General features: G+C 36.8%; 1 protein-coding gene across 4 annotated transcripts; it reads right to left on the reverse strand.

The window, feature by feature from the left end:
• Positions 1–26,713, reverse strand: LOC109060867 (tight junction protein ZO-2-like). Of its 4 annotated transcripts, XM_042764721.1 has the most exons (22): positions 26,556–26,713; positions 18,225–18,348; positions 11,191–11,244; positions 10,803–10,927; positions 10,165–10,267; positions 9,321–10,038; positions 9,131–9,234; positions 7,705–7,858; positions 6,631–6,742; positions 5,598–5,716; positions 5,354–5,453; positions 5,093–5,243; positions 4,880–4,988; positions 4,466–4,685; positions 4,053–4,237; positions 3,525–3,620; positions 3,355–3,434; positions 3,059–3,269; positions 2,200–2,300; positions 1,876–2,097; positions 498–599; positions 1–411 (listed from the first exon to the last, which is right to left on the reverse strand). In XM_042764721.1, the coding sequence occupies exons 3-22, from the start codon at positions 11,233–11,235 to the stop codon at positions 19–21; spliced, it is 3,450 nt and encodes a 1,149-aa protein (XP_042620655.1). In that variant the 5' UTR covers positions 11,236–11,244; positions 18,225–18,348; positions 26,556–26,713; the 3' UTR covers positions 1–18. The 4 variants fall into 4 exon arrangements, with proteins under 4 accessions (XP_042620655.1, XP_042620656.1, XP_042620654.1 ...); XM_042764722.1 differs by lacking the exon at positions 18,225–18,348 and having other exon boundaries at positions 26,556–26,711; XM_042764720.1 differs by lacking the exons at positions 18,225–18,348; positions 26,556–26,713 and adding an exon at positions 16,479–16,676.
• Positions 26,714–26,734: the final 21 nt, after the last annotated feature.

Below are 26,734 nucleotides of genomic sequence, written 5' to 3' on the forward strand. Positions count from 1 at the left end.
TCACTTTATGCAAATATATCAATATTTTTCTGGTGATTTTGAGGAGATATATAACTTGTCTTGTATCTGTGAGGCTCCTATCAGACATTCAGTAGCTGGTGTGTAGTGTGTATGAGACGAGACACAGACCCGTGCTTGTTCGGCCTCCTGCAGCTCAAGCATCCTTTTGGCCCGGGCCAGGTGGTCCATTTGCTCAAAGGCCTTCACCTTTCCCCGGAAGGTGCGGTTGGCGGGGTCATCAACAGGGCCAGAGGTCGTATCGTCAGCTGGGCCCGTCCTCATTGTGAAACTGGGCTTCTGAGCTACCGGCGGTGGAAGAGGTTTGTTACCGACAGGAGCATCACTGCTGACTGTGCTGCTGGAACGAGAGTCGAAACTCCTGGAGTCTGCAGGACGTGAAGCTGCCCGCACCTGCAGGAGCACCAGGTGTGTCTGAGATGGGTCAAAGGAACGCCTCCGGGGAGGAAAAGGAACTATAATGTAAATGAGAGACTGACCTTAGGGGGTTCAGGAACAAATGATGGAGGCGGGCTGGGGTCCCGCTGCACCTCTTTGCTCACAGGTTTCTTTAAACGCTCATGAGGAACAGGTATGGGTCTCTGCACAAGTGGAAAAAAGTGATAAATGTAGCATTAATTCATTTAAAAATTCATTATAAAAATAAAAACCTTAATACACACCTTCTACAATAGAAAGGTTTTCAATTCCTGAATTAAAATGTACATTGATATAAGTTTTGGGAAGAAAGAAAAACAAAAAGTTACGCAGGTTTTTGCAATTTTTTTGTATTATTATTAACAACAATTATTAATATTACTATTATTATTTTTTGTACAATAATGTTCAGTAGTTTCACCAAGGCTGTATTTTGTTTAAAAAAAAAAGACATTATTACAATTTAAAAGAACTATTTTCTATTTTAATATATTTTTTATGTAATTTATTCCTTTATTTTTTCAGCATCCTAACTCCAGTCGTCAGTGTCACAGGATCCTTCAGAAATCATTCTAATATGATGATTGGCTGTTTAAGAAACTGTTCTGATTATTATTAATGTTGAAAATTGCTTTGCTGTTTAATATTTTACTGGAAAACGTGATTCTTTTTTTAGGATTCCTTGATGAATAAGTTCATAAGATCAGCATTTATTTGAAATAGAAATCCTGTGTAGCAAATGTCTTTACTGTCACTTTAATTTACTTAATACACACATCACTTAATACCTCTTTCCTGAATAAAAAAATAAACATAAAATAAATAATATTATAAATAAAAAATAAAAAAAACCAATAACCTCAAATTTTTCAGCAGTAGTGTAACGTTGTTATTATTAAAAAAAGTAAAGAAAAAGAAAAACATGTTTCCTCCAAGTTACATCCATGAGGTCTAACCAACATGCAGGAAGGCATTTTATCATGAAACATAAAATAACACCACAGTATGGATCCTTATAAACATTTTGTTTTCTTGCTAGTTGCCTTGAAAAATGTTATAAAAGATTTTGTGTACATTCACATGTATTTAAACCTCTTGACTTCTACAGTTATTAATCAAGGCCTTTTACATGGCACATGCATTCAATGTTATAAAACTATCTACCAGAAAACACTCTTTTTTAAAGATCATGTGACATGAATGTGTGTTGAATATGCAGTTTCACACGTGACCTGTGGGGAGCAGCGTGCACTAACACTTCTTCTCACTGATACTCTTATTATGATCAGTGATATCGATACTGAAAACAGGACTGACCTTCACAGATATAATATAATCAAATGACTCAGTGCTGAAAATGAAGAATTTGGATAAGGCTTAAATGTCATTCCTGCCAGTGGTAAAAGGACACAGAGGAGGTAGTTTCCACAGCACACTCACCTCCTCACTAACAGGCTCAGACGAGCGGCTGATCGCTGACATCGGCTGCGGCTCGTCGGTGGACTCGTCAAGCTCGTTATCTGTGTACGCGCCGCCCTCATCCGCTGTATCCTCGTAATCGCTGGTCAGACGGCTGTCCATGCTCAGGTAGTCTGCGCTCATGGCCGACAGGTACGACATGCGGTCATCATGGAGATCCAGGTCCTCCTCAGACCCATCAAGCTGAAACAATACAGAATGATCATGTGTAATTTCACATGTAAATTATGGCTGGCAAGGCATTAACATATATGATTAAATTAGTAAATCTTCTTTAACACTGACCTTGCTTTCACAGACCCAGACAGCTTTCTCTTGTTGTTCTCGTATGGCATCTTTAAGACTTCCATACCAGGCATCATGGGAAGAGTTCAGATCAATGGTAGCTGGACAAGGAAGCATAATTTAGACATTTATAACTTTATTTTTTAAGGAATACAATTTTTTATCATTTTGTTTGTCATTTTTCTTCTATAACAATATAATTCTTCTATGTATTTTAATTCTGAGAGTAAACCTCTGTTGTGTAGCACTTTGTTGGCCAAAAACATCCGAGTATATTTTAAAAGATTAATTGAATTATTACTGTTTTATGCATTCATTTGTTAACCTCTTTTTGATAATTAAAAAAAAAAACATTAATAAATAAAAAAACAAAAAAAAAAAAAAATAAACAATAACTAAAAAAAAAAGAAAATATATAGATAACCAACCATTTAAAAAAAAATGCTAATAAATTCAGTTGTTAAAGTTTCATGAATTGATTAGACATGCTTTATGATTAATACAGTTTTTATTAAACCATTAAAATGCAATGATGACAAAAAAAGGGAAACATGCAATTTGGAAAAAATAAAACTCATTTCATGGTGCCCTAAATTTTCTTAAACTTTTAATAAATTGTTATTAAATTGATTTAAATTAATTAGACCTAACATTTAATTGAACCATCAAAATAGAATACAAAAAATAAATAAATTAATTAAAAAGCAAAAAACTAAATCTGAAAAAAATTAAACTGAAAACACACAATTTGAAAAAAGAAAAAATAAAGAAAAAAAAGAAAAAGAACTTGGGAAAGAATAAATGGCTCATATATGGTTGTAATTTCTACATTATCTGAGGAAAGACTGATCAGACTAACCAGTGAACAGGTGGGAGCAGGTCTTGCGCAGTTTAACTGCTTGTTCATAAAGCTTGCGTGAACTGCGGCTAGAGCCGGGAGCCAGGCGGTTTCTCATGGTCTTCACCCCCTGCTTACTGTCTGGGTTGAGGAAAATGACGATGGGATACCACTGGGTGTAGTTGAGGGTGTCTACAGCCTTTGGGGTGACATCGAGCAGAGCGTGTAGATCCTAGGATCAAGAAAAGAGTATTCTTAGATATTTATGAATTTTTGTTATGTACACACATTCAGAAGGGTGATTGTGGGCTGTTTACCTGCTCGATAATCTGACGAATAGTATTGAGTCTCACAACACCAGACGACTTCTCTGAGCCCGCGTCTTTAGGTTCTGTCTCTGTCATGAGAGAAACACAGATCAAACGCCTCATCCACACACTTACACTTCACTATATCTGACGAGATCCTAAAGTTGTGAATGGCTTACTTGCTACGATAAACTCATCTGGAAGATCATTGGCAAGTTTTTCATTAGCCGCATCTGAAATGGGGCCGAATATTACGACAGGTCTCCTGAACCCAGCTGGTGGGGAGAGAAAAAAGACTTAGTATATAAACATGTAAAGTTTCTCAACTAAAATGACAAAAAAAATAAAAAAATTACTTAATTATAAAAACATACATAAAAAAATTATATATATATATATTTTAAAATGTATTAAAAACAACACACTGAGTGCCTCAAATAATCAACACTAAATTAATAATAATAAAAAAAAAGATTAGGATTAAACAAAATACGTTTTAATAACATAAATTTAAATTCATAAAATGCAAATATTCATAAATAAAAGGCCTGTATAGATTAACAAAAAACACGTCAGGTAAAACTTAATTTCTTTTATTTTCTTAAGATCTTTAAAAATGCTAAATATATATTCCTTCATTTAGTCCTAAAACATTCAAATGTATTTTTAAAGAGAATATTAGGTAAATTAACACATGATGGGCTTACCTTCCCGCAGCACCACTCTCTCGTAGGCTGGGAAGCGTGTAGTGACGGGTGTAGCACTCAGATCCTCTCTGCTCTTGCGAAGGTCTTTTTTCTTGGCTGCTCTTTGACCTCTCAGCCTCCAGAAATCTCCTCTGTCATTGGCAGCACCTTTCTGTGCGTTCTGAACATTTGCCATCTGCTCCGCTCTGATAGTATGCAAATAACACGATCACACAAACACCTAACAAATAATGAGCTTTTAACATCAGCGTGAAATGTCAGACTAGGTGATGTCAGCAAACGTCATTTCAGAAGGTCACTTTTGATTAAGAGATCTTTTCCTCCTAGTAATACTAAATAAATACAATTATACTAAGTCATAAAGTGAAGACATCTGCAGTGTGAGCCACTGTGTATTTCAGGTCGAGTCTCACCTGCTCTTGTTGGGTATGATGCCTTTCTCCAGGAGCTGATTGTCTTTGTCCATGCGGATGGCCAGCCAGTTACCCAGCTTTCCGTCATACAGGGTGTCCACCACTTTAAATATCTCTCCTCTGGAGAAGGTCAAGCTCTGAGGAAGCTCTTTCTCATATTCAAAGTGAGTTCTGATGAAGAAGTTATCACCTCGTCCAGATGCCAGGATGTCTTTATAAACTAAAATAAAACAAAATAATTTAATTTAAAAGAACTCCTTTCTATTTGAATATATTTATTTTAAAATGTAATTTATTCCAGTGATGCGAAGCTGAATTTTCAGCATCATTACTCGAGTCATACTGACCCTAAACTTTTGAACAGTTATGTACATTACTGTATTGTACATTACTCTATTGTGTGTTTTGAAGTACCATCAGGTTTGCTTTGAGACAGGATGGTCACATCCTCTCCTTTGGGAATCTCTAGTAAATACAGGACTGCGTCTTCCCGGACCATTCCTCTAAAATCCATATTATTCACCTGCAAGGAAAGAAAAACACTTGAAATTATCACTTGACAATGTGGGAAAATGTATGATTGATGAATGCACATTATATTAAAATGCAGAGCCAGTGCTGTTGCACCTTCACAATCTGGTCTCCAGTGCGGAGTCCCTCTATCTCGGCAGGACTGTCCTCCTGAATGCCTGCGATAAAAATGCCCACATCGTTTCCTCCAGCGAGACGCAGGCCAACACTTTCGCCCTTCTGGAAGCGCACCATCACAGTGTTGGGGCTGTGGAAGATTTTTCATTAGAACCACAAAGTTGTCTAAATATAGCAATAATCAGGATCCAAGCACATGATCCTTTATAACAGCAAAGTCTGAGTCACTCCAGTACAAACCCATATATTTCCTGGTCCTCCAGACTGGGCCGCAGGGGAACCTTTGGCAGAGGCTTGGCTTTCACTGGAACACTTTTTGGAGCAGCATTTACCACAGGAACTGTATAAAAAAAAAAAAACAACGCACATCATCGGTTTCTACTATTCTTCTGATTCTACATGGTGAAAAAGACCACAATTATGAGATCTAGGAAGTCTTGGAGTATTGCATTACATAACTCCATTTCCAGAGGAACTGTGGTACCTGGAGACTCGCTGCGAGGCTCGTCCTTCTCCACAGGAGGAGGCGGGAGCTCCACCGGCGCCGCTCTGAACGGAGTCGGCATCGCTCCCATTTTAGCCAGTCTGTTAGGAGGCTCTTCTCTACCAACAGAAGAAAAGTTCAGTTCATCTGGAAAATCATTCTATCATGCTTCCGCTTCTTTCCTTCAGGTTTCTGATTAAGTTATATATCTGCCTGCTTTCTAGTTTTATAAGTTGAATCAAACATAAATGTGCTTTTTGTTTAATACTGTCACCAAAATTGAGTTCCTCATTGTTTTATGCTCTGAATATTAACTCAATTATTTAATATGAAAATGATCACCCTCTGAAATGTTAGTTTGGCTAATGTAAATAGTTTTTGCTAGTAACTTATAGCATCGCTATTTGTTTGAAAGGTAGTTTGACTGTAGTTTAAATTGCATGTAAATGATTAACTTTTAACTTGCCAAGCTAGTTACTTTGTAATTAACTAGCTACTTGGTAACACTTTACAATAAGCTTCCATTAGTTAATGTATTAACTAACATTAAGTAACAATGGGCAACACATATGTTACAGCATTTATTAATTTTTAGGTTACACTTTATTTTAAAGGTCCTTGTTACAGTGTAATTATGCATTTAAGTATTGACTAATATTAATTAACTACATGGTTAGGGTTAGGATTTGGGTTTGGATTAGGGTTACTTGCATGTAATTATGCATAATTAATTGTTATTATAATAGTAAGTACATGTAACGTGTAACAAGGACACCTTAGAAATAAAGTGTTACCCATTTTTAATGTTAGTTAATAAAAATACAACCGTTCATTGCTAGTTCATGTTAGCTCAGGTCCAATAAATAATATTAACAAATACAACTTCTTCAATTCAAATTTTTAATAATTTTATTGTTAGTTCTGTTAAGTAATGTAGTTAACAAATGGAGTCTTATTGTAAAGTGCTACAGTAACTGCGTTTGGAAGCAATAACTGGTGACAGTTGCAGTCTGGGGGTATGGCAGTGCATCACCTGCTTTTGTCCTGCAGTCTCTCATTAGAGGAGTGTGAGGAGAGGTCAGAGTGATGACTCCGCCGGTCCTCTTGAGGAGAATAGGAGCGGTACGACTCAATCTCTGAGATATCTGCAACACACAGTACAAGTCATCATCACTAGAACAAGACACATGCTTTGAGGCAACATTCGGAGCACAAGGGGTTACACACATCAGGGTCCCAAAATTCCTAAACCTGAGAAATATAACACCAGCTACTAATTATAACCAAATTTGTTTTCCATCATTCTTATATCTTACATTATTTAATCTAAAAACCAATACAGATTTTCAGACGAACATGAACAAACAGCTTCAAAAACATAGGACAAGACTCTCTAGAGTTTATAAAATGGCATTTTTCATAAGCTTTGGATTATGGGTAGGGTTTATGTAATCCTCCCAAAGCTAAAAGCCTTTTCTCTCCAATCCAGTGACAGTACAGCAGTTAAAAAAAGTCAAGAGGTCACCTAGAGATTAAGGCTGGGTTTTGCCAAATACCTCACAACATCTTCACTTTACATGTCACAAGGTAATTATACATATACAAACAATATTCAATCAAACAATAATTAATATCAATTACTGTTTATTAAACATTTTAAATAAATGAAATATATTGATGCAAAAGTCTTAATTACTGATGCAATTTAGTGAAATAATAATAATAATAATAATAATAATAATAATAATAATAATAATAATAATAATATATGAATGATCGTATTGGCAGCCATAACAGAACTTTGAAGCATTCTAAAATAAAATAATAAGGTTTCTCACACATCCAGATAAATGGAAACTGTGTACACAAATGTTTGTTTAATCAAATGCTCATTTAGAATGGGAATGTCCCTCCCCTAACAACAACAACAACAACAAACAGAAAATCATAGCTCACTTCAATATGTCCCACCCCAAATTTCTGATTTAATAGGAAATGCAACAGCAGAATAATTAAAGCTGTTTATATAGCCATTTAAAGAAGGCTTTAAATCAATCAAAAATATTGTGATTGTTCATCTGCAAGTGTGTTTTTTTGATCCACTCACCATCTATTTCCGAGTCGCTGTCTGCCATGGGTGGGACTCGGATGAGCACCTGACTGCGATCCCTCTGCACCATCAGCTGCAGCTTCCCACGAGACTTCTCGATCAGCTTCCCTGCGTCGCTCAGAGACAGATTCTCTGTGACCGTACCGTTAATCTGACACACCAAAGTAAGTATCAATAAATAACATGTAAAGTACAACAAATTCCTCTCTGTAGTTACACCACAGTGTTTGTGTGTGTGTGTGTGTGTGTGTGTCCATGTTTTTCTATCCCAGTAGGGACTTAAACCTGAATCCACACCGACTCATGGGGACTTGTGTCACCGTGGGGACCTTAATTGAGGTCCCCATGAAGAAACAAGCTTGTAAATCACACAGAATAAGATTTTTGAGAATGTAAAAATGTAGAAAGTGTTCTGTGAGGGGTAGGTTTAGGTGTTAGGTTGGTCTAGGACGATATTTTTTTTTACAATTTTTTTGCATGTCCTTATTTATATATTTGTATAGTTGGATTTTATATTATATTTTCATTTGTATTTGTTTGTATTTTTTCATTCCAAGGGTCTGAGAGTAAAGCAATTTTAAATTCTCTGTATGTGGATTGACAATTAAGCAGACTTTGACTTTGACTTGAGAATATACGATTTGTACAGTATAAAAACCATTCCCGCAATGGAAAATAAACTAGACTGTGTGTGTGTGAGAATACAACAGTATAATATACAATTGTTCAAAAGTTTGGGGTCACTAATTTGAACTTAAATAAATTAATACTTACTTATAATAATCAAGGATGCATTAAACTGATCAAAAGTGACAGGAAAGACACTTATAATTTTAAATTTCTGTTTCAAATAAATGCTGCTCCTTTGAACTTTTTAATCCTCAAAAATGTAACAGGGTTTCCACAAAAATATTAGGAAGCAGCACAACTGTTTTCAACATTGATAATAATCAGAAATGTTTCTTGAGCAGCAAATCAGCATATTAGAATGATTTCTGAAGATCATGTGACACTGAAGACTGGAGTAATGATGCTGAAAATTCAGCTTTACATCACAGGAATTTAAAATAAATTCATGGAGAAAACAGTTATTATTTGAAATTGTAAAAACATTTCACAATATTACTGTTTTTACTGTTTTTTTATCCAATAAATGCAGCTTTGCAGGTGAACATTAAAAAGTTGCTTGGTGACCAACAACATAAAAAAAGTGATTTCAGTGCAAAACACATTGCCATAATGCAAAGGTACTGCTGTGGTTGACTCAGTTGTTCTGAGTGCTGTTGTGAATGGTTGCCGTGGAATTGCTATACGGTTGTGGGTTGCTTCTAGAGCTTTGCTATGAAGCTGCTAAGGTTTTGTGGGTGGGTGCTAGTGCATTGCTATGCGGTTGCTGAGGCTTTCTGAGTGGTTATAGACGTACTTTCAGAATAATGTCGCCTTCCTGTAGTTTGCCTTCTTTGGATGCCAGGCCTGTGTTCGTCATCTCTTTGATGAACAGCTGACTGCCAAGACGAAGGCCATATTCTGGATAGACATGAGAAAACATCATGTTAGTGGTTTGGCTGAAGGTCGAAACTGGAAAAAGATAAACGAAGGTGGTTCATATCTACCGTCATTTGGGCGTTTCTTTAGAAGAGAAACACTGAGTGGCTTCTCCAAGGGTTCTTGTCGTCGTTGTGGTGGTGGTGAGGGCGAGCGATCCAGCCGGTCTCGACTGCTACTCTTCCTCATGGATTCATCCGGGCGCGGATCGAACCTCCTGCGCTCGTGGTCGCTGGTTAAATTCTCTCTGCTGTAGCCTGGAGACGGTTCGGGCCTGTACCGCGTATCAGGACTGTGTGATCTGTCCAGTGTACGGTCGCTGCGGTACTGTCTGTCCGGACTCCGCTCTCTGTCCAGGTTGTGCTCGCTGCGATAGCGTCGGTCTGGACTGTAGTTGCGGTCCAGTGTGCGATCGCTTCGGTAGCGGCGGTCCGGACTGTGGTCGCGATCCAGGTTGTGGTCACTTCGGTAACGGCGGTCGGGGCTGCGCTCGTGGTCCAGCATTCGGCCGCGGCTGCCGTCTCGTCTGTACTGTCTGTCAGGGCTCACGCCTCGCTCCACACTCCTCCTGCGACTGCGCTCATAGTCACGATCATGATCATCCATGTAGCCGCGGTCCCGATCCAAACCCACGTCAGGATCAGGGTAGCTGCGGCCACTGTAGATGCTGCGACGGTCATGCTCATAGTCGTAGTCATCGTTGTAGTCACCACTGAAGACGCGGTCGTCCGGGGACGGGCCACGTTTGGTCATGCTGACAGGAATTTTTCTTGATCTCTTTACCATCTGATGAAGGATGGGGACAAAAATGAAATCACTCATTCATTAAACTCTGATTTCAACTGCCAGTGACTTACAAACATGCTTGATCTGTATTAGAGCTGAAATGACAATTCAAAAGGTTACACTCACAATTTTGGCTACTTTGCCACATTTGCGGAGAGTCTGCACTGCGAAGGCGTGTTGGACACCATCCATGGGCACATTGTTGACCAGGATCACTCTGTCATTTTCACTGTACAACACCATGAAAGACTGTTAGAAAATGTCTCTATATTTGAGAAAATGACTTCAAATCCTTCCAACAGTTGAAGAATATCTGAAGTACCAGCATTTTGGTGCAGACATTAAAGTGTGTATTAAAATTCGAATAACTAATAAAATCTTTAATAATTGATTGTGTTGGCACTCAACAAATTCAATGCAATGCAATGCAACTCTAATTAAAATAAAACTTTATTTGTGTTTTTGATATTTGGGTTTATTTGTCAATTGCTTATAATTAGTTTCTTGCATCTCTGTTACTGACTGTTTACTTGTGTGAAATATATTTTAAAAAATATTTTAAGGATACATGCCAGTTTCATTTAAATTTCTTTTGTCAATTTAAAAATTTTAGCTTTTAATGTATAACATAATCATATAATAATATATATATACTTATATTTATCTTTTCAAATAAAATTAGTGCATTGTTTAGAATATTCACTTTAGGATTACAAATCTTTTAAAAAAGGTTGGGATGTGTTTAATATTGTTTCAGAGCTTACAATAGCAAGCCATCAGCAGGACCCCCTTGCAGCACATCGGAAACAACAATTGACGGTTCTCCATTTTCTTCATTTGGGTTGTCCCGTCCTCCAGACACAGCAATGCCAAAGCCCATCTTGGAGTCCTATGTATAGGTAAAGAATATTTTGCATAAATCTGTAGTAGCCATTTAATCATTTACAACAATAAAACACTTTAAATTCATGCAGATGTACAGGCAGCAATAACTAATTAACGTGATTAAGTAACTGCTAGAGTTGCAGAAATTACACACTTCACTTTCAAGGAAAAAAAATCCTATAAAAACACAAGAATGTAAAGACTTTAAGGAGAAACCAATTAGCAGGAACAGTACATTGGCTCTGGAAATAAACATATAGTACTCACCCGCTGCAGGGTCACAGTGTACTGCTCCCACACCGTCTCCTCCATGACTGGGTTCTGAAACAGTATGAGCAGGTTTATATGTAGGACAGTGATGGACAGAGTCAAGTTACAGCAGATATCAGTGATCCCCTGAGCAAACTCTGCAGCGTGGTGCTGCCACAGTGAAAAAGTGTAATGCAACCCATTTACATGAGCTCATCTGATTACTCAATTGACAGACTGAACTGCACATCTTAAATATGTCTATATATTAAAGCAAAAATAAATAAAACAAAAGAATTAAGAGATCTACAAGAATGAGCAATTTCATTTAAAAAAACTGACATCATATGTGGATTGCTAAAAAAACCCTTAAATGATTAACAAATGTATGGCATGACCCCTTCAAAATAAAAAGCCTACATTATTTGAAAGTAATTATTTTGAAAGGAAGCCTGGTCATTGAGTTTAACACTATGAACATGGCTTTCAGGATCACTCTGAGAGCCACGTGACGTCCTCCACCGTGAAACGCCTCTAGTTACCTCTTCATCCATCCGTGTGTACGCTGGGTGATTATGATTATTGCTCCTTAATCTTCTCAACTAAATATGAATCCCGGTATTGCCCTAAATAATTCTCAACTCAGAGTCCACAACTGGCACAACCGATGCCTTTTAGCATTTCACGTATAAATGATTTCCATTTGTTGGTTTTCGTCACAGCGTTACTGCACTAGTTAAATCAAACTAAACACTGCGACACCTTTAAGGCAATCATGACATGTCATCATAATACACACTTGCACCTCACTGATCATGACATGGGTGTCACTGTTTTAAAAAGTGCTGAATTTCACAAATGAAAAGATTTAGTGTTTGAGGTTATACACAAATAATCTATCATGATCTTTTACCATTTTGATTTGTCTAAAGTTCATTTAAACAGCAACTGTTTACTGACAAAAAAAAATTCAGTGTACTATATTCTCACTGATTTGATTCTCGCTGAACAATTCAAGAGCTCAAACGATCTTCAGCATTTTTAGGTCAGTGGACTGAAAGTCAGACATGACTCTGGTCTAGAGGTCATGTTTTAGTTGGAAAGCACAGGATTTTGGGTTCTATACTGCCCTACTTTGTATATTAAAGTAATTCTTTATTTCTGTATGCTTTCATTTCATTTTTTTATCCTTTTTTATGAATAAACCAAAATTGCAACTGTGGAAAACTGAGAATGGACAACCGCAACAACAAAACAAATATAATAAATTCCAGCACTGGATAACCACTTATTATAGCACACATTAACAAAGTGATCAAAATATGTAACATAATTACACATTATGTGATAAATCTTTGCTGTGAACTATATCAAAAAGTGGTGGGGACAAACCAATGGGACAAAGTCATGGGAAAAAGTTGTTACCACCGTAAACTATCAATATAAATATAGCAATATCACACTGAGCAACTGTTACACTTTGAAAGCAATTTTGTAAATTAACAAGTGCTTAAGTGTTCAATCACTCTCATCACTGATTCTAATGCCTGTCTAAAAATGAAATAACATCTACCCAGAAAACCAACTATATCACCAGCTACTTTCTTCATCACAGTGTCATAAACTTTTGCTAGACCTTGAACTCTACTCTCTTGAATTTCTACATCAAATTATAAAATGCATCAGTGCATGAAATGCAATAAAAACGTTTATTGCAATATCTCATACTGACAATAAAAATTCAACAAACCCAGTAGGAAATGTAATAATTGTAATAACTTTAATAATTACTAAAATTTCACTTTTTTTCTTATGACATCTGACTCATTTCCAGTTCCAAAATCCAACGCTACAGTAAATATCCTTCCATATATATTTGTTTTAGCAAGTTTTTTTGACAATAATTATGAATTTTACCAATATAAACAAAATATACTACACTGCCACAATGTACTGTATTGTTTAGTAAAGAATCCGTACTTACACTCCAACCAAACACTATGCCATTCCGTCTAATCAACCTACAGTATACGCTGACAGCGGCTGAAAAGCCATTCAACAAAAACTTCACACTTCACCCAAACTGTGTAAGACATTAACAGGTGAAGTTGTACAGCGAAAGAGCAGAAAGCATGCTTACGATGCCCTGGAGGATGCGAATGGCCTTGATGGTGTGCGCCCATTTCCTGTGCAGCGAGAAGACCGTCTTCATGTTGTCACCTCTCCCGTGAACACAGAGACTCTGGGCCAAAGCGCATCACCTCTGGGCACAATGCATCTGTCTGCTTTTGACGTAAGACTGATGCCGCTGGCCTACATTCTGTGCAAATCCCACTGTCCACAGCGACCCACGGCAGCCATGACGCAAAAAAAAAAAAAAAAAAAAAACCGGGGCAGGCGAGACGCAGTCTCCTGCAGAGCTATTAATTTAAAATTCCATTTCAATTCATCAAATGATACGGCTCTATCTGGGTTGACATTAAAAGCTCTTTGCGGCTTACGGAAGGCAAGTGGCACCTTCGAAACGCCGATGCTTCTGGATTGGGATTTCTTTCTGCAACATGAGCTTTTGAGTGTGCAAGAGGGACTGGTGAATTAGCAACGATTTCATCGCTTTTTAATTATATTTCAGAAGGATTATGGGATTTGAAGCACCCAAGAGCCATTATTTTCTAATTTGCGAAAGCCTTATAGAATTGAATGCCATACTACAATAGTGCTATATTAGTAATTTGTGCAGTACTAAATCATAAAGGGTCTTTGATCTATAATAGCTTTCTAACTCGAAACTTATCCAAGACAGGATTAACTTGTGGCATATGAGCTGCCCTCAATTCTCTTCACTGAGATGACCAGAACAGATTACTGACGAATGATGCCAGAGAATTGATTTCTCACTGTAACTGAGCTTGTATCATTGCGTTTTGTACAACAGCAGGTCTCTGAGCTCTCAATCTAACACCACAACCACAGACTGACGAAGGCAACCTTGTTGTAATGGATGAATAGGACTGGAAACAATAAGCATACATTTGTGTTACTGTGCCAGCATGCCATTGCATAGTTTTGCTGATGATGATTTTTTATGGCTGAACAATTAAGAATGAGTATGTTTTGACTTTAACTACCGTTCAAAAGTTTGGGGCCTGCAGCATGTTTAAAAGTCTCTGATGCTCACTGAGGCTGCATTTATTGGATTAAAAAAAAAAATACAATAAAATATTGTAAAATTAAATTTATTCCTGTGACCAAAGCTGAATTTTCAGCATCATTCCTCCAGTCTTTAGTGTCACGTGATCCTTCAGAAATCATTACTGCTCAAGAAACATTTCTTATTATTAATGTTGGAAACATTTGTGCAGCTTCATATTTTGTGAAAACCATGCATTTAAAAAAAATCGATATATTACTAATCTCTTTACTGTCACCTTCAACTTATTTAATGAATCCTTGTTGAATAAAAAAAACTTTTGAATGGTAGTGTATCCTCAATGAGACAGTGCAATCCAAGTCAATCTTCACTTCTCTTTAAGCATAATGTATATAAAACTTGAACTTGGAAAGCATAAAATAAATTTAAAAAGTAAATAAATAAAAAATCTTTACACTTTCATATTATAAATACACTTCATTAAATAAATTACATGGGGTTACAGCATGAAATGATGATGATGACAGAATCAAGCATTTCTCATCAATAAAATTTCAAAAAAGTAACTTTGTAATTTGGCAAATTAAATGAGAAATGGACACACTAACTAACTGCTTTTAACAAGTGCTCTCCAAGCCACAGAAGCACAAAATGAAGTCAAAATTAAAAGCAATTTCCAAGCAAAAACCAACTCATGAGGACCAGTGAGCGATCCCAGCAGATATGAGATGAGTTATTGAAAAGGTCAGCACAAGGAAAGCATCACTGACTGTGTTCAAAAACAACCGTGAATCTGACCAGAACTGACCATCATCCAAAACTGACCATACAACAAATAAATAAATAAAAATGTGACTGTGCTGCAGGAAGAACAACAAGACAGCCTTTAAAAACAGGAAATTTGCAGAAAGAGGAGACATGAAGATATCTACAGTGCAAGACAAGTCAACAGCTTAGAGAAACACTGTCTGGTCTTACGACAGAAAAAAAGTTTTTTTGAGCTGTGACACTAAACACCTCTAACAGGTGAGCTTGGTGTTGACAGCATCACACTGGCAGGACATTACTGTGCAACAAGAAAACAACAGAAGCAATTTCCATACATAATCTAACTACTACAGGGTGAATTATTTTTGTTTTTATAGACACTGTAGCCATCAGAAGACATACTGAAAATGTTTTAGCCATCAGAAAACACACTGAACCGTGTGCGTCTGCTGTTAGACAGAACAGGCTCAATGTGTGCAGACAGCAGACTGAACTCCCTCTGCATTATAGATAAGCAGCTTTAGCTGTCTGTGTCCCTCGAAAAGACTGAAATCACTCAACGACGGCTTTCAATCCAATCCCATCATTTATGTTTCTAATAAAACCTATAAAAAGTCTAATTTCAGATGATGCATATGAGACTTAGTGTATGATGAACATTATGTAAAAAACACAGGTTTGGGTAAAAGAGTGTAAACATGGCAGAGGAGAAAAAACAAGCTCTTCTGAGCTGCTATCTAAGTGCGGTGTGGTGTAAAAACAGAAAGACTGATGATCTACATTTAGTTTCAGATATAGTACCAGCTATAATAACTCGATATTATGAAGTTCTGTGGGTTGTGACAGATTATGATGTTGGACTGCTGCCCCCTGCTGGTGACACTTTAAACAAATGTCTCCGCAATTACCTTTTTTCCCGTTTAAATAAATAATTATGATTATAAACAATATTAAACAATTAATAATTATGTGCTTACAGAAGCAAATGTTCTCTAAAGCTGTTTATGCAAAACATATAATAAAATATTAATTAAAATAGTCCTTCAGTATATACTTGATTTGCTCCAGTATATACTTGATTTATGAAAAACAGTTATAGAGCTTCACTATATTTAATGTTAAACAAGTAATTAGTTAGTTTAAATATCTGACAGTATCTTTTATTCGTTAAATGTCCCCAGCAAAGAAAAACCGTTTTACGTTCGTTTTATACGTAACGTAACGTGTTATATTCACGTTAAAATAATAATCTCCATAAATATCGGATTGTAGGAAGCAGGTGGTCGTTCGTGAAAGGTAATGTTAGGCTTTACAGTAACAGAAGCGAGTGTGCACCTCAGAAAACAGATTTTAAACGATAAATTAATATTAGCGAATAGTTACTCACGCGACAAAAATCCTGAACAGTTCTGCTCAGAAAGAGCCGCCTCTCCACAACAACAGGCATCTCGCAAACCGCACGAAGGCTAAACTTTAAAATAAAGACTTTTACTTGAAATAAAGAGTTTAATATTTTATGGTGAGTAAATAAAACGTATAGCTAACAACTCCGAAACCTCAGAAGAGCGACAACACAGGCGCCTAAACATTTAAACTATTGTACTGTAAATCCCGAACGTACTAATACATCTGTGGGGGTGTTAATGATAACAAGTGTATTTAATCCTCTATTGACTGTGCAGCGAATACCTCTTTCTTCACATTACATTGACTTTACCTTGCAGCTATCCGTGGATAAATGTGATTTGAGGAATTAAACAACAAGCAATTCTGCATTTCTTTGATAGCGTACCCTATGAGGAACAATGGACGGTTCCAAAATACCGGCGGAGGCTTAGCTCATGAATATCAATGAGGACGCGCTGGCATTACTTAGCAACCTTACTGAAGCTTCCAGACACGTAACGTACGTAATTAATATTCATAAGTCAAGTCTTCCACATTGTAGGATGGGAATTCTCTCCAATGGTTATAATATTTAACGCTCTGTTTGGAAGGGATTAGTTATAGTTTGAGATGTAGAGTAAGGATTCAGCATAATAAATTAAAATAAGCACACTAAGTGGGGGAAACTGGAGGTTTATATTTCGCAACGGCCCTAAAAGGCTCCCAAACGAGCGCATTAACAGCAAACAAGCAAATATAGATGCTCCAACAACGGTTTAAATTCATTCACTGACTGTTTAGTGTAAAATGCAGCTTTTACTTTACTTACAGTGGCCATCAAAGGGGGACTGGGACTGACTGTTAATATACAACACGACTTCACATTAAAAAGAAAGACCACACTGGACAAAAAAGTACCATAGTACTACCATACAAAGTATTATAGCATAATACAATAGTGACTTTTGAAACACATTAATGTCACATGACTGTGGTAATTTCTCTCTCTCTCTCTCTTACACACACACACACACACACACACAGAAAGAGAGACATTGGTGCATTCAAAAGACTCCAGGAAATCAAAATGTTTACATTTCATATTAGTAAAATTTTTCTTTTTCAAAACTATGGGCTCTTATCATTAGCATTCAAGAGTCAATAATATAACTTTTCTACAAATACTAGAAACAAATGAAACTGTTTCTGTCTATTATGTGACGGTGGATGTGTCTGAGAAATCATGTCAAAAATAACAAATTGTCAAATCAGAGAAGAACTTATCAATTTAAACTTCCTCTTTAAAATATATGGATCTCAGTTCCTCTTCATAATTTTTCAAGTAAGTGGCGAAATTAAAAAGAATCAGGTTTATATTCGAAAGCAAAAACATTTATTTAGTGTGAAGGGCAAACAAATTTTATATTTTGGAATAATAAATAAGATAAAAATACTATAATATAAACATAATTAAAAGATGAATATAAATAGTACGTATATATATATACACAGCATAAATTATAAAAATACAATCAAATAAAATAATGTTTTTTTTTTTTTTTTTATAAAACCTAATATAATTTAATTTATTTAAACTCGCAAAACATATAATAGCATATTTTAGTTTGGTGCATTACATGTATATATCAACCCCAACTTACTGTTTGAATACAAAATTCATGTCAACACAGAAAATCTTTAATAATAATCGCAATGTTTTCATGAGAAGCTCTTAAGAGTGCAGTACCTGTAACAGGGCTGGGTAGCTGGGAACAGAGAGGCGTCGCAGACACAAATACTGAGCTTCGTGGGTCAGAGAAAACCTTTTGGAGCGGCTTGACCAGAATAACTCTATCTGGTTGGACTGGTCACTGTAAAGAGACATTTTTAGTTCATAACACTGATCACACAACAACAACAACAAATGTCAGTCATTGAAAATCTCTCTACTGTATATGCAGCGGAGTAAAACTGAGCATGAACCATTATTTCTCACACAGCCTGAGTCCTAATCACATAAACACAAGTCAGTATGAACAGAACCCGTTAGAAAGTTGATCTGTTAATAGCTAAAACATGTGTACTAAATGTTTTTGTGTATGCATGTAAATAAAATGTCAAACCCTGTAATTACACCTGATCATGCAGTATGCTTTGTTGCAGCTCAGCCTGACAAGAAAATCGACAGCCTAGCTTAACAAAAGTGCTTTGAGTACATAAAGAGACTGTATTATAATTCACAAAGCATGTCAAAAGTATTGCAAGTGTAAGCACCTGCTCTGAATGGAGCACACTTGATCTCCTTGGCAAGAAACTCGTAATTATGAACTGCACTGTTCAGCATGACTGCTCAGATGTGTTCATGAGATCTCTGCCAGCAAAGTAGCCAGCAGGAGTAACAGACTAACTACTGTTTCAGTAATGTGAGTCCTCAGCTTCAAGAAACTGGAACAGCTAATTAAGACTCTAAAATGTTCAAAAGAAAACTGCATTTCTGAATGACACTTCCTGATTAAAACTCACCACTGATGTCTGAGTCGGCCTAGCTTTTCTTTGATAGTCTTGAGCCTAGAAATGTCAGAGGGCCACACAAATACACTCTCCCAAAATAAGGTACAAAAGCTGTCACTGGGGCCTTTCAGAAGGTAATAATATGCACATATCAGGTACTAATTTGTACACTTTTGGTGCTTTTAATCTACTGATATATTCCTGTTTAGTACAAAGGTAACCCATTTGAAAGGCACACCAGTAACAGCTTTTCCTGCTTTTTTTCTGAGCCCAGGTCAAAAGCAATATATAGCTGCGTCTGAAATACTCTCTGAGTAGGTACTTGTTTAAAGTACTTACTTCTCAACCGTTAAAAAGTATGTTCTGTATAGTATGAATAATTCTGTTGTACTACATCCACCATGTTGTTGTTGTCATGTGACCTACGGGTATATAGGTCTGCTTTTCTGTCATGTATAAATCCTCTCCAGTGGCCTCATGGGATAGTAAAGTGTCCATCTGATGCATACTTCAGAATCTTTCCAGGGTCATGTCAAACAACAATTACAGAATGAGCAACAATAAACACATCCGATCATTAGCGTTAACAACACGCCATACCAGCTACACCTGTCATGAACATCATCAAATGTTCATTTCCCAGTTTTCCTTCTTAGAATCTTATACATAACTCACCCCGAGGGTCTCCACAACCTCCGGCCGGGCGGCAGCAGCTCTCGCTTGTTGAGAGGCGCGATCCCTATGGCCGCTTGCATGATGGTGATGAATTTCTTGTACTTCATTTTAAAAGTTCTCTGGTTCTTCTTCGTTCCTTAGATCTACAGAGGCTCTCAGTGCCACCTAACCTCCCTGTTTGCCAACTATAACATCACCGACAAAGCTAAGTATACTCACATTTAAAGCAGTAAGCAGTAATTTTTCTATTAGACCCATCATTGCACTACTAAATCGGTCCTGCTCTGTGGAATCTCATAGATGCCCATTTTGTTCTCCTCGTAGGACAAGAGAGGGAGAAGAGAGAGAGAGAGAGAGAGAGAGAGAGAGAGAGAGAGAGAGAGAGAGAGAGAGAGAGAGAGAGAGAAAACAAAGACCACGTTGGGCAGGCTGGCAGAGCGTCACTCTTACATAATTCTGGAGATCTCAAACATTAGTCTAATGGAAATGCTGTGAGGGGGGATAATTGTGGTACTAAGCCGTGACAGATCATGGATGCACTCCGGCCTGTTTCTCTGTAATCCCTCCGCCGCCGCTGGTTTAGCCTGCACCCATTATCACCCATCTGCCATCACCAATACATGCACACATATGTACAAGATTTGTCCATTGGCAAACACACCACCCTAGAGATGATTTTCACCGTGTTACTTTGGTGCAGGGATGGAGTAACCGGGCATCCAGGCCTTTAACTCCACCTAATATGTGATGACATTATCATCCCGTGGTTTACACACTGGATTATGGGCAGGAGGAGATTGTGCTGCCAAAGTGCAGGGGCTCCAAAATCCCCTCCACACTCATCCAAATCACTTAAAGCCCAGCAAATGAAACAGTCTATTTTTATGGCTGATTTCACATGCACGTTCTGTCTATGGGACATCTTTTGACAGGTCACGTTTCCACAGAGCAGCTCTGTTAAGGTCCGCTCAACTGTAAAAACTATTAAGATTCATCAGTTTAGACCTCAGACCAGAAACAGAGACCTCAGAGTGTGGTGTTGTGTGCTGGCAGACTAGCAGCAAAACACCTGAGCTGCCATAACACAACACAGTAATAGACAACAAAAATGTGTGAGAAAAAAAAACACTGTATAAAGACACTATTTGTAAATCGCAAAAAGGTGATAAAAATTGCATTTTAAGGTGATATAATTTGATCTAAAAATAGAGCTATTACAGCTATTGCAATATAGCTAACGATTTTTTTTTAGTATTGGAAATTATTTTCAGCCTTTTGATGATATTGAGTATTTTAGTATTTTTATACTTGATCTTAAATGGCCTGAAAAGGTGCTTTTTTTATTTAGAAAAAAATATGTTATTTAAACCAACAAAGCCACTGCAAATTCGATTCTAGATGTTTAATCTAAAACATAATTATAAATATTATTAACATTTAATAAGATTTTTAATAAATTTTTCTTTTCTTTCCCCAAAGTAATGAATAAAAAGTATGAATTATTTGCAAGTTACAAATCACAGAAATTAGAAGGGGTTGCAGAACTAATAATTTCAATATACTGTATGTAATAGCCAAATAATAAGCACATTAAAATCATTACAATATTCAGAATGATACAGAATTTAATTTTGGCATGAAAACTCTCTCTCTCTCTCTCTCTCTCTCTCTCTCTCTAAACTATATATATTAAATATCTCTGATATATAAGGATAATATTGGGGCAGTATTTTTGAAAGGAACTGAGCTTGTCTATGGAGAATTAATATATATCTGATATATATTAATATATCACCTGCTGAAAAACCAATAGTGATTGTTACCTACAATGACCACAATAAGGTTGCTGTATTCTCTGTTAGGTGTGATCATAAACCAAGCTGCCACATTTTACAAAGCTATCTGAAATATGTTTTGGTAAACAAATAAAAAGTATAATAGCATCCTACTCAAGTAAACAAACATGAGTCCAAGCACCTTCCAATAACAACATAAATGTATCACATATATGAATGGTACAGTCAGCAGTGTTGTGACCTCACTCATACAGACATGTCTGTATACATCTCCACGGCCACGGCTCTTAATACACTTACATTAGACATAATAACAGCACAATAGCACTTACACAATATCACTGCTGGTGTAACCACTTCACACTACAGCAGTTTAAGAGACGCATTTTACAACACTGGCGAAATATACTTTTCGTGTGTGCATGTAATATGTCAGGCCACTTACATACCAACATTCTAAAAAAACTGACATATTTGGAAGAATGTTGGTAGCCAAAATAATTTTGTTAACTGTTGACTAAATAATATTCTTCAAAATATAAATAACATTCTTTTATGTTCCACGAAAGAAAGAAAGTCATGCAGTTTTGGAACAACATGAGGGTGCGTAAAGGATGGCCTAACTTTCGTTTTCGAGTGAACTATCCTAAATAAGTGTCATTGATGCAGCACAGGTTTCACACCAACGTTTAATACTAAGAATTAAGGGTTTGTATGAAACAAGATATAAGCAAGAGTCTAAAATCATGCATTACCAAGCACCACTTATAATAACTGAGAAATGAATCCGTATTCATATCCCACTGATACTGTACTTCCAAACTGTTGACCTACATGAACAAATGAACTTTGTCCTCCACTCTGACACAATGTAAAATCTGCTCAGGCATGTCAGACTCAGTCCAAACATGAACACATTCTGAAATACGCCTGAGGAACATTAAATAGCCCCACTATCAGAAGTTTTTCCTATTATACGAAAAGCAGACACATCAAATAACATATATTCAAAACCAGTCACATCCTGAACAGTATTTTTTAGAAGATACCAAAAATATATAGACTCTTAATATCTAGAAACTTTTGCAAGGCTTGTCAGAATAGACTTATAGAATAGATTTCTCTGGGGATACTAATCTAACAAATTTTACAGCATAAAGTTCAGAAAATCCCTGAAGTCAGCTCTAGTGGATTAAGAAGTCTAATGCATTATGAAACCAGATGCAACAAAAGCGATTCACTATTTTTACTGCTTCTGCTGGGCTCATATTAAATGTAAGCAAACAACATTTTGGTTTAAACCTTGTATAAATGTCAGAAATTCACAGGTAAAGGATTTTGTGTATGCTTGTGTAATTCAACTACTGTCCAAGTCTTTTAATGCCTTTACGTAAGTGCTGCGTGGCAGTGTAAGCCGGGGTCTTTCTCGTGTGTTCGACTCATGCAGAATCACGTCTACATTATGCAATGCACATGTACTGCTGTTCTCTGACAGATGTATATTCAATCATGATATAAATCATGTCATATTTCAATCACACCTCAGACAGCGTCAACGAGTGAACATATGCATAACCCTGTAATAATAACTCATGATAAAAAGCTGGTTATTTCAAATTGTTGTGGCTTTGATCAAATTGCACTTAAATTACACTATAAATGATCATGGCTTTAGGATTTTAAGAATCCTGTCAGGTTAAAAAAAGGGGCCCAACTCAAAAATAAAATGACTTTCGATGCATGAAAAGTTAGACTATAGTTAGTTGTGTTATTGTGGGTTTATTTTCTGAACCAGCAGCACAGAAAGGGAAACACTGATGTCACCTGTCCCTTTCTAACGAGTAACTCTGAGTCACTGTCCAAAACAATGAGTCCCTCACATTCCACACCTGGACATGACGAATGACAGTGAGACACTAGGGGTGCGGCACTGGACATGGAATAATGTTTCATGTACTACTAAATACAATTTCATTACAGTTCAGAGTTTGGAATAACAGAGATTTTATACTTTCTTTTATTCTTTTGGTCACCACAGCTGCATTTATTTAAAGGGGTCATATTATTATTTGGTGTAATGAAATGTGTTTATGCGGTTTAAGGTTCAAAAAACACATTATTTTCCACGTACTGTACATTATTGTCTCTCCTCTATGCCCCGTCTTCTGAAACGTGTCATTTTTTACAAAGCTCATCGTTCTGAAATGCGAGGTGTGCTCTGATTGGCCAGCTATTCAGTGCCTTGTGATTGGCCGAATGCCTCAAGCGTGTGACGGAAATGTTATGCCCCTTACTATAGTACACCGACACCACAAGACAAAAACAATAAAACCCATTACAAACAAGTCATTTGTTGCATCCAGTCGGGACATAATTATGGATTAGAATGACTTATACTGCCTTTTTACGCATTGCATCACACCGTGTAAACAAAACCATGTCTGCATTTGTGATCGGAGAAACCACAAAAAACAAGCTCTACTCTACACCAACGGTTCTCAATTCCAGTCCTCGTGCCCCCCCCCCAGCTCTGCATATTTTGTATGTCTCTCTTTGTTAACACACCTGATTCCGATAATCAGCTTGTTAGAAGTGAGCTCCGTGCGTAAACTGTGTTTCTATTGACATGCTCCCTACTCCCTGAGCAGGGGAAATCTGTTGAAGTTTACCTCACTTCGGAAAATTCATTCACGGATTTGCACTGCGAAACATCTTCAAACACGGACAAGTGTGACATCATATACCTCTGTAAATAAATACAATTTAAATTATAATCATGGCCGAATATCCTGTGATGTCCACTTCGCAGGGCACTTCAAACAGAACAAACGTCTGAAGCCATAAAAGAAACATACAAAATGTGCAGAGCAGGTGGGTGCAAGGACTGGAACTGAGAACCGCTGCTCTGCTCAAAAACTCATGTTTGAATCATCAGTGGCAAATCCCTTACACATGTAAACATACTTACAGACTAGGGCTGGGTGATATATCTAACGATATGATCATGCGCATCTAGTCAGTAAATCTGGTTCCGTGATTACCGCTAAATCACCATCACCTGCTTTCAAATGGAGCGGCATTTAATAGACAGAGCCATAGATAACTGACAAGCTACGCAATATCGCGTTCATTCTCGCAGATGAATCGCCTTCGATAATGAACTTGATATTGCGTAGCTTGTCAGTGATCTACGGCTCTGTCTATTAAATGCCGCTCCATTTGAAAGCAGGTGATGGCGATTTAGCGGTAATCACGGAACCAGATTTACTGACTAGATGAGCATGATCATATCGTTAGATATATCACCCAGCCCTATTACAGACTGTGAGTCAGAACAGCCAGAATTGCAGTCTACTCTCCCAGGATCACGAAAACAGTCCTCTATAAAATGTGCTGCACACATCTGAATATTTGGGTTGAGCTGTTCTGGAACAGTGTTGTAAATACAACTTAACCACTGATTTCTAGTCGTGTCCTCTTTTGGAAGACCAAACAAAGTAATTTCGCTTTCACAACAAAACAACATCTCCACGACATGGTGCCGGCGGCAACAGCAAGAATCAAAGCTACGCCTTCTTTCTTTGCGTGAACATCTAGGCGGCGTTATGCAAATCTTCCCACATACTGATGCAGAGATGTGGGGGGGGTGTTAGAACGAGCCGTTTCGGGGGGGTGTGGTTGACTCTTAACTTTTATAAAGAATATCTCTTTGGATTTGAGACTTTAGTCTTTGCAACTTTACAGATCTTCTTTATCCACCAAGAGCTTGTAACACTCCAATGAAAATTGAAATAGCATCATATGACCCCTTTAATTAGAAATACAGTTAAAAAAAAAGTATGCTGATTTGGTGCTTAATTTTATCAGTTACTACTGTTACTCTTATTATTAATTAATAATAATAATAGTTATTATATTATTATGAATGTTGAAAAGAGTTTTTCCTACTTTTGGAAAAACTACATAACTTCTTACTTTCCTAAAGTTTACACATTTATTTTTATGTAAACTGCTATATTTTTTTGATGATTCTTTGATAAATAGTAATTCTTTGAAATTACAATCGTTTGTAAGGCTATAAATCTTAATTACCCCAAAATGGATGAATGGTTGTATGTTACAGGTTACACAAAAATATTAAAGTGTCAAAAATTGATTTCACTAAATAAGATATAATAAGAAGAGATGTTTCTTGATTCTGAAGGATCGTGAAGACTGGAGTAATGATGCTGAGAATTCAAATGATGCTGAATTTTAAAATATATTCAAACAGTTATTTAAAAATTTTAATAATAATTGAAAGTATTACAGTTTTTACTGGAATTTTAATCAAACAAATACAGCCCTGAGCATAAGACACTTCATTCAAAAACATTTTAAAAACCGTTGTGTATATACACAATTAGATCTTAAAAAGTTATTTTATATAAACATTAAAATCAGATTATTTTTTTCTTCTCCAAAATTTAGTGGTGATTTTGATATGGGTCTTTAGGGGTCCTCTCCATGATATCACTTCCTGTTTTATGTTATGTCGTTTAGATTTGGCAGACAAGTTCACATTTTCAAACGTAAGCAGTTTATTATTATTATTATTAGGATATTATTATTATTAAGATTATGCAAAACTACTACTGATAGAAGCTTTTCTTTTGAATTAAAATTTCTTAGACTTTTTCTTAGTTTCTAAACTGTTTACAGTTGAAAAATTCAATCGATTAATCTTAAAATAGATTTGTTTACCAAGATAAAGTGTAAAATAAGCGTACTTACACCTCTCAGCGTCGCAGCGTATGGACATGAAACTGCGCGTGAGGGGAAATCAGTGAAGTTTCGTGAGAAACATGCAGCACAGGGAACATAATATCATCATGACAGGTAACGCTAGGCCTAAAACACGCTGCCAAAACTGCGTTCAAGAGAAGACGAAATCAAATACAAGTCTGAACTCAAGTTCACATTAAACGCGCCAGTTTTAAGTTCATCTGACATTACTTTAGTTTTATCCGCCTCCTCCCCTAAACAATAGACAGCCGAAACCAGTCAACAGGGAAACAACAGAAACAGCGAAACTCGTCCAGAGTGAAAGCACATACCTTTAGAGGAGCAGGTACTGAAGAGCCACCGACTCTCGGAGACACTCGGGGTTCGGCGTGATCTTTATGTGACTAAACACTTTAAGACGAACACTCAACAGCTCGACTCTGTGTACAATCCCAGATTTCCTGAATCTTCCAGGTATGGGCGTGTCCATGAACGCGCAGGTGAGTCCAAG

This window comes from Cyprinus carpio, chromosome A10 (genome assembly GCF_018340385.1).
Source record: "Cyprinus carpio isolate SPL01 chromosome A10, ASM1834038v1, whole genome shotgun sequence".
Lineage (NCBI taxonomy): Eukaryota > Metazoa > Chordata > Actinopteri > Cypriniformes > Cyprinidae > Cyprinus > Cyprinus carpio.

What these genes read in the sequence shown, in the direction of transcription:
- LOC109060867 (XM_042764718.1), bottom strand. Translation starts at nt 13,384, where the DNA reads ATGAAGACGGTCTTCTCGCTGCACAGGAAATGGGCGCACACCATCAAG. An exon ending in CAGCGACTCGGAAATAGATG is followed by an intron (nt 6,743 to 7,704) that starts GTGAGTGGATCA and finishes TGTGTGTTGCAG; the next exon opens with ATATCTCAGAGATTGAGTCG. An exon ending in TTCGTCAGATTATCGAGCAG is followed by an intron (nt 3,270 to 3,354) that starts GTAAACAGCCCA and finishes TCTTGATCCTAG; the next exon opens with GATCTACACGCTCTGCTCGA.